Source organism: Ptychodera flava, chromosome 5, assembly GCF_041260155.1.
Source record: "Ptychodera flava strain L36383 chromosome 5, AS_Pfla_20210202, whole genome shotgun sequence".
Lineage (NCBI taxonomy): Eukaryota > Metazoa > Hemichordata > Enteropneusta > Ptychoderidae > Ptychodera > Ptychodera flava.
This window is the reverse complement of record NC_091932.1, coordinates 41,572,682-41,584,582: the sequence shown is the minus strand read 5'-3', so window position 1 is coordinate 41,584,582 and position 11,901 is coordinate 41,572,682. Positions and strand designations below refer to the sequence as shown.

The window sequence follows — 11,901 nt, the reverse complement described above, 5'->3', positions numbered from 1 at the left end:
TCTTTTGCGACAATATAGCTGTCTCGATTTTCAAAACATAAATTTGTTTTCAATGAATGAGTTGTACACTATCCAATCAGATACACTGAAAAACACTTAAACATGGTGAACATCAATGCATACTCTGGACCTGAAGCTAATCACCTATGTCTTTAAAAAAATACGGGGAAACATTTGTTCATAATTTCACTGTGTTGAGTCAATGAAACGCGAATTCAAACAGGCCTCGTAAGTCGATCGTGTAACATTATGTAACCACTCATCCATCTCCAGTCTTTCAATATTATTCCATTCTCACTGATTTAGAATTGCAAACATGTTCACTGATTTTCGGTCAGGACGGGAAACGAAACAAAGTAGCTGGCAGCGGGCGTCACAACATAATTATTCAAAAAATTGCTGCGTAAAAATGATCATTTTCTTACCTAAGCAGTGTCTTCGTTGATCGTGTTGGCGTCCGTCGATACCAGACCACGGCTCAGCAAGTAACTGGATGTATCATACAGGCAGATCCCGCGAGTTTGAAAGGCCATATACCGATTTCTCATAAATTCTCGTAAGGTGCGTGACTTCTATCACAGGTCAGAGTTCATTTACAGTCATGGTGGATTCACAAGTTGGTGGCGTTGTTCTTCAAGTTCTCAATTTTACGTGTGTTTTACCTTGCATAGCGCTTAAAGTTCCGCAAATATGGCGAATTTTGCAAACGAAGAGTACAAAAGGAGTCAGCATTACAAGTGTTTTGCTCGAATGGGCTTGGTAAGGTGTCAATCTTCGCGCCCGATTAGGGGAGACCATTTGATTTCGGGGGGGGGGGGGGGCGTGTCAGCATTTTCCCGTTGACTGCAATTGCAAAATTTCCCATTTCTTTTAAAGTCCTACATCAACTTCGAATAATTCCATATGTAGAAAATATGCAATTATTTGTTCTCAGCTAACAAGTCTGTAACATATGCTTCGTAATTGTACCTGCAATGTCACTAGTTAACATCTGTGCCATTATATAACTTTCAGTGTTCTGTGAAAGTACAATTTATGATTAGAAGTTTACCATTTCTGTTGTATCTCAATTTCATAAACAAGTTATAGCTGGTAAAAAATACATGAGGAGTAGGTTGATTTTTGAAGCATTTTACTCCTGGCTCTTAACACATATTAAGAGCACAGTAACAAAAGCAACAATGGTGCACACTTCAGAAAGTGTACTATTAAAGCAAGAACAAAACTAAACATTTTCATCAATGACTTGACCTGCTGCTGCAAGTGTTTGTAATATAATTTCATGAGAGACAACTCATCATCTTAACTTAAAATATACGAAAACTCCCTTTCACTGAGTTTATCAAATCTGGGATAAAACAATGTCATTGATGAGAAAAGAACCTTTCCATCATTACTATATTTGGGACATTTCATTCAATTCACTGAAGACTTTAAAAACTTACAAAATCTGTTATGTGTTTTGAATTTTCACTATTTACACAAACAATTCACCAAGTAAACCCTTATCATAAAATATTGATCATAATTGTCAATGTTTTTATGTTGCAACAGATTACCTGAAATATGTTTTCAAGGGGCTGTCATTGCAACAATTTGAACAAACCGCTATTTGTGCAATGATGTTTTACCAGACTTTTGTTATTTACCTATATCATAAAATATTAATTCAGTATAACCATTATGGTGGCATGCCTCCAAAGAATGGAGAGAACCTGATTCTCAAAATTTTGCTAGTTTCAGGCACATGACTGCACCATTTTCTTATTTTGTTTTATAGTTGGAACAATTTTTTCTCAAAGTAGTTACCACATTAATTTTTTCTGTCTTTCACCTGTGGACAATTTTTCCCTTTCATGTCCATCCCTCCCCAAAATCAAATGGTTCTCCCCTTATTTCACAAATACAGGTGTACTACCGGTACGTGGCACCATGGATGTAAAGATATCCATGGTGGCACCTGTTCCCAGTCACTTGTGATACAAGATAGCCAAAATAGAAAGTGTTTTAGTACAGACATTTGTTTTCAATTTTATCGTTTAACCATAGTTTAAAGTCCCATTATAGCTGTATCAAAACAAAACAAAATGACCATTCTCTTATCTGGGTGCAAAACCATATTTACTTTACAGTTGAGTCCGGCAGATTTACTCTCAATGGCAGGTAAATCTCATTAAAGTGCCAAATATACCAGAGAATAGAATAATGACCCCCTGAGGTTGACATGTTATTAGGGATAGACCATTTGATTCAGGAGGGGTGGTCAAAAGTGACATAAAAATTCTGCTGAACAAACATTGCTAAAACTTCTTTTGCAGCAGTGTTGATTGGGAAAACGAACTATTTATATCACAGCAAGGTCAGCAGGAAAAAAAACATGCAAATTTGGCAAAAGTATTAAATTCTGTGCAAGATCTGAAAAAAAGAATAATCAAATTTTGGAAGGTATACTAAAAAAGTTGTGAGTCACCGCCCTACCAAGATCTATGTGTCCATCTGTTACTTTCCAAGCAAGGGAAGGCAACAGTTCCAATATTATTTTCAATCTTTTGCTGATAAACTTACTGTATAAAAATGAGAGTTGGTTGAATTTTCTTCAGTAATAAGGGATTATTTGCATTTTGTGGTATCTACCACCGCTATGAACACTATAAGATATGAAAATGATAGATTTCTTTCTCCATTCTTTAATACTAATACTGTGATTTATTTCAGCTTTGCTGTTATATTGGTATACCAATTTGCCAATGGCTATCCTATTGAGTCTTATGCAGAATGGATATTGCTCAACATACAAGGTATGTCTTGGTCCTTTTTGTGAAATTTCAAGCTACCTCTATACAATCCATTACCTAGTTCTTGTCAGTATGATCCACCTCATTATTGGATGAAAGTTTGAATCGTTCGGTAGAGGCTTTAAGTTCTGTAGTAAAATTATCACAGAGCTAATAGGTTTGGTGCTGTGGTTTGCATTTTTGGTCTACAGCATCACATGTACAAAGTGATTGAAGTCTAATAACAAAGCACACATACCAACAACTCAATGCTCTTGCTTGCTTTTCACATGAATTTACTTTGAGACAGACTCAGATGTTGTTCCATATTGTACTATCTGTTATGAATGCATGCATATTCTTTTAGAGGACTGGTCATCTTTCTTGCCTGGCCTGCTTGCAATATTGCACTTACAGCTTTGGGCATGAATGGCACCAGAGCAGTATACTAGTTGCTCACAATGTCTGACATCTGACAAGCAATTGTAGAGGACACAAGCAGCCATTAATCACATGACCAAAGTTAATGATTTTCACCGGCTAAAATGTTCACAATTTTCAGGAATCTATTATCATAACTTGTATCAAATAATTTGGACAATGTTGCATTTCCAAGATTTGTTACACTTAGGTATTTAGTCATATCTTTCAATAAAACATGTAAAATCATGTGTATGAAAACATAAATGAATGACATTTGAATGTGTGATAAAATGTTTTTTCCTTTCTTTGTCTCTTTTCAGAATTGATACTGGTGATGCTAGTCATGTTCTACCAAAATTTTTCGATTTTCAAAATATTCATCTTGGGTATGATGTATCCTTTGATGTCAATCAGAATTATTTTATTGCATAGAATATCATATGCATTTGGCTAATCAAGAACAATTTTATCTGTTCATTTTTGGTTACACTTATCTGTTATACCTATTCTGCATACAGTGAATAGGATTGCGTAATGGACAAAGTTAAGGTAATTCGTGCCTCAAAAATGGAAGACTTAAACTTTTTCGCAAACTTTCAACCATTCTCTTTCAGAATTAGGATTGAAAATCAGGGATCACTGTGCAAATTTGTTAATACATAGACAAACAAGTTACCCAATATTTACCGATATTTGAAATTCAAAATGGCTGCCATCTCTTTGTTATCTCTATGGGGAAAAGTAAAATTCACAATTCACAAAACTAAGCCAGTAAAAACTTTATTTACTCCATAAGCTTCAAAATGAGTGCCTACAAGTGGTAGGCCAAAAGAATAAAAGTTTTATAGTCTGAATATCTGTCCCTGAGGCGCATTCTACCTTAATTTGGTCAAATTTATGAAAAGAATATCACTTGCCATAGACTACAATGTAGCTCACCACCTGTTTTCTCTAAGAGGGCACAGAGGTCTTAAAGATATTAATTGATTATTTGAGAGTCATGCTGATGATGTTGCTTTTTTCCAACCACTTCAGAAATAGACATGGTATGATCAGAAAAAACCACAGTTGTTACGTCCAAAATTGATCTACAGAATCATTTCAGGTCAAAATGTGAACCGCCATCAATAATAAGGTGTAGTTATTTTTGTCTCTTTATACAAATCTAAAAAAAGAATTAAAATAGCTGTAATGCACAGTACCATTGATCTTTGTGTGTATCTGATCAGGAAATCAACGAAACGGAATTGATCCCTATGTGGCTGAACATATTAATTCCAACCAATGTACTCCAGTATTTTATATTCTCAGAATATTAATGTTCCTAATGGACATTGATCAATCTGGCTGAGTTTACATCATTGGAAGGTCAATCCTTAGCCTCCTGGTTCAAGTCGGTAATTGTGGAAAATAAAGTAATTGCATCTAGTAATATGTAAATGTTCCAGTTTTTTATGAGCACTGAGATGCCAAAATACCAATGTTTGCTGCATGTGTTAGAGATGAACTCTGGGTTGTGCATTTGGGCATGCATGCAGAAACAGTCTGTAGTAAGATTCTTTTGCTATAACTCAACCACATCACAGTCAGAAAAATAGTCACAATTACTCTACAACGTCACATTTACTAACAAGGTTTTATTCACAGACTTGGACCAAGTCTAGGCCGAGCCATACTTGAATAATTTATGTGTAAAACATAGTTTTAAAAAAATTTCTTTATGAGTGTTATATGCTTCATTCTCCGGCAAAATAGAAGCAAGAGATGTTCATTACAAATTGATATCCAACACAGTATACGCTCTTAACTATTTTCAGATGACATTACCCCATTTCAATCCAAATTGCAATTATTCTTTCACCAATGCATGCAATGACATAAAGCTAGGAGATGTAAAATTGATCATAAATAATTTTCAAAACCGAAACACGTTTTTTCAATTTCTCTCTCACAGTAATTCCACATAACATTCTAAAAATTATCTTTTGATCTGATATCTTTCTTTATTTGGTTAAAATACTGCAAAAATATACATTCATAATTTTCGAGATATGCAAATAATTACTTATTGATATGAATATAATTACTTATTAATGTGCTGGATGTAGTGATTATGATTGTGTCAGTTATTCCCATGTAATTTTACATTCTCATTGCCTAGAGGGCGTCCTTTTGGTCATTCTGTTCCAAGTCATTACATTTCAGAAAGGAAATCTTCCTTGTTTTACTTGTCACTTCAAGGAATTTTGAGAATTTCCTTTTCATGGAAAGAAAATTAGGAATGGACCATTTCATATCCTAAGATAAGAGAGGCATGGCTGCAATGAAAAACTGAGTGTTTGGTAGATTTCTTTACTAATAAGAGAAGACTGCCTTTGAATGGCAGATCTTCAAGTCTCATGTCGCCATAGAGGCTTTTTAATTTCACAAAATGCAAGAAGAATATTTTACCTTAAATTCATTTCCATTGCCTTTTTACTGACAGTGGCTGAATTTTTTATTGGAAGAGTTTACTTTGAAACTTTTTTATCTTGTTCTTTCAATTTATCAAATTCACCTGCTCTCTACTGACTTGTCTACATTTTTGGCCAATGGTCTGACAAAGTGACTGGTTTAAAAATAAAGGTGTGAGATTTATCAATGCAAATGTTTGTATAATGTCTTCCTTTTTGAATATCATTGAATTGCTATCAATATCACACACCAGTATTTTCATGTCAAATATGTCTTTATAAAATTGCAATATGATAATTTTTGTCCAAGACAAATGTCTTGCATTAATTAAACAACGTTCTCGAAGTATCTTGTAAACGTAACATTCAGTCCATTTGAAAGTACTGTATCTTGGATTCTCAAATCTCAGAAGATAAAATGTTGATTTCCTTAGCATGGTCTTCTGTCTACAGATACATGGCATACTCTATCTCATCTGCTTTGGATGTGATACCAATGTGGATCTTAGCCGGAATGATGGTAACTATTTAAAACTCTTCAAAACTTCTTAGTTTTCAGAGTGATGTTATTAACTGAGCAATAAGACTTTTTTGAAATAGCTTCATTCTGATGTTTACCCTTGAAAATAGTCAGAACTAGAGACAGTAGAGAGTATGTCTAAACATATAGCTAAAAAAAATAGGTACCGATAGGTCTGTTTGTAAAATTTATTTTTATTGTCTTATGTTTTTCTCACTTAAAGTAGGGTCAAAAGAAACGTATTTTTTGCCTTAGCCACTTGCAAATTTTTCACCGATATTTTGGACTATTTCCTTTTAAAATCAAGAGAAATTGTCACTGTTGAGTTTGTTTAATCAGAAAACCAAACTGCCAAAATTTACCAATTCAAAACGACCATTCTGTAAGGAGAAAATTAAACACTGATTTTGAAAAAACAATGGTAACCACTCAATTTTCTTTTTGCAGTCATCTTGTATGAAAGTTTTGTTCAAAGCAAGGCAAGTTGATAATAAAGTGGTCATTGATATGTTAGCGTTGGTTGTGATTTTATTTTAAGGATGCAAGAGATTTAAAGGTCCTGAGTAAAATTAAATAATAGAACCTTAACTGATTCAATTTATTATCAAAAAACGCTCACACAAGTTATTTGAAGCAACTTGTATGAATATTTTGTTTAGGGTACCAAGTTAATAAGTGTCAAGGTTCCCAAATTATGCTAAGATCCAAAAAAAACCAAACCTCTAGCCCCTGCTGTTGCTGAGGTATGTTAAACGTAGGTCAAAGGTCATCCAAAAAAGTAGTGAAAGATTTTGGTGTGGACAACTCTTGTCTGCTGCACGTAACAAATGTGTCTGAAGCCCCTTCTTTTCTCTCAACAATAGGGAATAGTCAGTTTCTTCGACCTGCAGGGCAGTGGATTCATGGCAGGGGGATTAGGGTCACCCTGTTTTTGACTTTGGTGATGGGGTCACCATGGTTTTGAAATGCCCCTTTGGTTTGGGGGGTCAGTGTGTTTTTAAATTTTAAGACAGGCTCATACTTGCCTAAAATACATCATACCAGCCATGAATTTCATCATTCCGTTGCATTTTTTCGTCATGCCTTTTGGGCACACAACTTTATATTAGGGTGGCCAAAGTTTAGCTAAAATGTTGCGACATTATATGCAACTCACGCACACTGAAAGTGAAATTTGATTTTCGTGAAATTTTAAACGCCATTTTTTTCTGAAAATAAGTAGCTCAGTTACCGAAAAAATGGATATTTCCAACTAAAATCGATGTATGAGGCAGGTTTCATTAAAAAACTGAAGAAAAAACGATAGAAAAATAGTTGTTTTTCCTCTCCAAAATTGCCACTTCGTACTGACCGGCCACAGCGCTCGAGCGTCGCCGCTCATGGCACGCACTGCTGAATCCAGTCAATACCTATTTCGCAACGGAACTGCTTTCGGGCCCTGTGCACGCTGTCATAGAACTGTGAAACTTGGCCAGGAAGTGGCAGACCATCCCATTTACATGTAGTGGTGAGTTTTTGTTATATTCTGGGAATTTTAGCCAGCAAACACGAGGTAATGTGAGTACGGTAAATTCGGTGTAGATTTTTTCCCATTTAGATACATATTTTTGCCATAAAACTTGTAGCATGCTCTTTTTTTACATCATTCCAACATTTCTGTGAAATATGACGAAAATCTGTCCACGAGCACAAGTACGAATCATAAAATCAAAATCGTGTTCATTCATAGACCTCAGTACAGTGTGATTCAAGATGGCGGCGGAAGGCAGTCACACTGACACACCATTGACAGCCTGCCTGAGGCTGAAGTTAGGGACAGCTATTTCTTACAATTTCATGGCTGAAAATGAACTGCATTAAAAGACAATTGGCAGTTTAAATTGATTTGTTAGAATTGAGTGTTATTAAATAACATTGTGACAAAATTTCATTGTATTGTGAGCTCTAGTTTTTAAGTTATGTGAATTCAAAATTCATAAAAACATAAAATCCATCCATTTTTCGATGGTACGGTGCCGCCGCAATTTTGACTAAGTCAGACAAAATATTTGCAATTTTCAACACTCACAGTTTCAAAATCCAAGACTGTGCATCAGTCAAATCTGATTTTTCCGTAATATTGGGTAAATCTGTGCACAAGACACATAGTTTAATGATTCCATGTGAAGTAAATAAAAATTATGGGTTGCCAAACTTGAAGGAATCGGCATACTTTGAAATAATTTTAAAATTTGCCGAAAATTGTCCGCGAAAAAATGGCACTTTTATTGCTTTAAAAATTCATAACTTTTGATTGGATACAGCTATTTGCATAATTTTTTTTTATTTTTCTTCTTTTACCCCATTCTTGCTAAAAATCCATTTAAACTGTGTGTATAAACAAGAGAAAAAATGGCTTGGGCACACAACTTTATATATCAGACATACTTTTCAACACACCTTTCAGGTGCTTGACTTTAATATATCAAAGACATATGTTAGAGATATCTTGATGTCTGCAATTTGAAAGTCTGTTTTGCAAAAGGGGTCACCCTGTTGTTTTAAGTTGAAATAGGGGAGGTCACCCTGTCTTTGAAATTTGGAATAGGGTCAACCACTTATTAACATCTGCAAGAAATAATCCCCCAGCCCCACAGGCCAAAGAAACTGACCAGTCCCTAAAGCGATGTAATGTGTAATGTGATAATTTGTAACCACAATGGTGTAATCATGGCAAATTTCTTCTTTCATTTTATCAGAGTTTTATTACTCCATGTTCTGCCAGTAGTAAGGTGTTGCAGATTCAAAAGATTATATCAAGCCAAGATTCTGGCTCAGTCAGTTTGATGACCTGGCTGGCATCTACCTATGTTGCAGCTGGTAAGTGGATAACGTTTAAAGTTCAGTAAATATAAATTTGTACTGTCAGTAACTGTCATCTCCTCAAGCTATAATATTTTGGAAACTGAATCTATCTAATATAGAAGCCTGACAAAAACCTACTTTTGAATTAATATGTTAAAAAACAAGATATGTACAGACCCGCCAAAAAGTATGAACGCACTCAGTACCCTGGTTCTGCAGTGAAAGCATTTTGAAAACATGGAAAAACACATGTTGTATATCATTTTCATGAAAATTATGACAAAGTGAATAAATTTATGAGGAACTTGATAAAAATGCCTTTGTCAACATTGATTATAAAATCATTGATCTCAGAGCATATTCCATGAAAAACAATAAGATGTAAATTCCAATGGCTGCTTAAACATCTATGCCTTGGCTGGGGCAAAAGTTATTCAGAAATTTGTTTCTACATTAAACCTATCAAGACAAAGTCCTGTTACAACATTTGTTAGTATGTTACTTTCTCCATCAATTCAAAGGGAATTAATAATGTATAACTATAAGAAGGCAAAACGGGGCAGTGGTTGCAGTTCCAGACTCACTATCAGAGGATGGCGAGTTTGAGACCCTGTAGGTACACTGAGTAATGAACTTGTAGTCAGAGATGGTGATTTTGAGACTTACAAATGCTGTTGTTGTCTTGAGAAAGGCTCTTATTCCTCATCCATCCACTGTGCAATAGGTAGTGGGTACCATTCTGTAAGTGGGTAGTGTGTACCTCATCCTATAAATGGGTAGTGTGTACCTCATCCTATAAATGGGTAGTGTGTATCTCATCCTGTAAATGGGTAGTGTGTACCTCATCCTGTAAATGGGCATTTACCTGTTGGAAGAAGGATTGTATTAAAAAATTACAATTTAGATAAACTCTTTCATTTTCTTTCATAGGTCGTGTGATAACAACATACATACAGACAGGAGATATCCCATGTAAGTACACCTCTAGAACATAAAATGTCATTGTAACTTATATCTTTCATGCCAGGTGATGCCAAAAGATTCTCTTCAACAAGACAAATATGTATTCAGTGAAGGTGTGTTTATACACACAATTTTCTGATTATTAAAGTTGAATTGGTTGTCTACATGTCACCTAAGTAGTCTAATAACATTGTGACATTGTTGTTCACACTTCCAGGAGGTACAGTTGCACAGCCTAGATTGACATGTTCATTTATTTCTATACTGAAGGCTAGAAAAATCTTTTGGCAGATCATTTCATGCTTGAGAAATAAAGTGTCCCATTCACATGACTGCATGTGGAAACTTAATGTTTTTTGAAAGTTGGTGATAATGTCCAGCCATTTTCTATAACATGTCTTCTGGAAGTAATGGATGCAGTGGGTCACTTTTTATTTGATTGATTAAAGTATTATGTATGCTATTAAAAGTACAGTAAGAGTAAATATTATGGCAATATATTTTATTCTCAATATTTATCTTGTTTCTTTTTTATGACCTATGAGACAATGTATCACTTGATAAAATGTACCCCACACAACAGGACTTTACTCATAGTGTTGAAAAGTTGTACAAAGTAGTGAGATTTGAAGTGAAGTAGATCAGGTAGTTTGAAAGATCCATTGTTCAGAGCACTTTCTATGGGTGAGCATAGAGAGCAACCTCAAGTGATGGATCTTTCAGGCTATAGATCAGGATACCATGAACAATATTGTTATTGTTGTAAGAATTTATAATGTGCCATAATGCTGATATAAATACTATATTTTGAGGTCAAATTGCATGTTATTGTGTTACCAGCTAGAGTAAGTAGTATCACAATATGTTTTGAAATATTTGTTTTGTTTTTTTTTTCTTGCAGTAATCATCAACTACACTGTTGCAGCATTGTTGAATGCAGGCTTGGTTGTGTGTATCATTGTTTACAGTCCTAGCAAGAAGAAAATGCAATGAGAATTTTACAGAAATAAGAATAGAAATTGATTATATGATATTATATATATATATATATATATATATATATATAATATATATATATATATATATATTGAAGTATAGATGTCCTTTGTCCTTTCACTTCTATCTGAGGATTGCAGGATTCATACAACTTAAGTAATAGATTTCTTACTTTGTACTTGAAGTAATTTGTTTATCTACATATATTTAAGGGAGAACCAAGATTATGTCACACAAACAGTGAATGTCAACGTATTTCCTAGCAGCAAAATGTCTGTCTTTAAATTCATATGCAGTTACACTTGATCTCATATTCACACCCACTGTGATTTACCCACTAACACTGCCCTGATGTGCTTATCTTATCAATCTGTCAGCATCATATCAGGTTCTCTTTTCTAAACTGTAATATCTCACGTGATGATGACAGATTGATAATATCTCTTGATATGGTCAAGCCATTAGGTCATCGCTCAGGCAATGTTTACGTGCAGACTGCAGTGTAGCCAAGTGACATGGGTTAAAATTGATATGAGAAAGAGACATTTGTAACAAATGCATAGTTTATAGAAATTCTTGTTTCTTTTCTTCTGGTCCCAGTGCTGAAAGGGGATATCAAAGAGTACAAACCTCTGGTAAATAGTTAATGAGAGTATCATTTTTATTTGTAATTGAGCATATGATCGTTTGAGTTCATGGCTGATTTCAAGGAATGTTCAATAAAGAGAACACATCAAAAGTATCAACTAAAGAGCCTCTGAATCAAGAGAAAATGAATATTGTAAATGACTGTCTTCCATTACTGTATAAACTTGTTATAATATTACATATTTTATGAAAGAAACTGTAATAATCTGAAACTTTGAAACTACATTCATTTAGATTTATGAAATCAATATTGCAACTTTGAATGGGAGAGTAATATAAA

At 34.4% G+C, this 11,901-nt stretch overlaps 1 protein-coding gene across 1 annotated transcript; it reads left to right on the top strand.

Annotated features, from left to right (window-relative positions):
• The first annotated feature begins 254 nt into the window (after positions 1 to 254).
• LOC139133974 (solute carrier family 66 member 3-like) lies at positions 255 to 11,901 on the top strand. The gene is made up of 7 exons (XM_070700799.1): positions 255 to 759; positions 2,716 to 2,798; positions 3,518 to 3,590; positions 6,104 to 6,170; positions 8,909 to 9,029; positions 9,945 to 9,986; positions 10,879 to 11,901. Exons 1-7 carry the CDS (start codon positions 602 to 604, stop codon positions 10,968 to 10,970), a joined length of 636 nt encoding a protein of 211 aa, XP_070556900.1. The 5' UTR covers positions 255 to 601; the 3' UTR covers positions 10,971 to 11,901.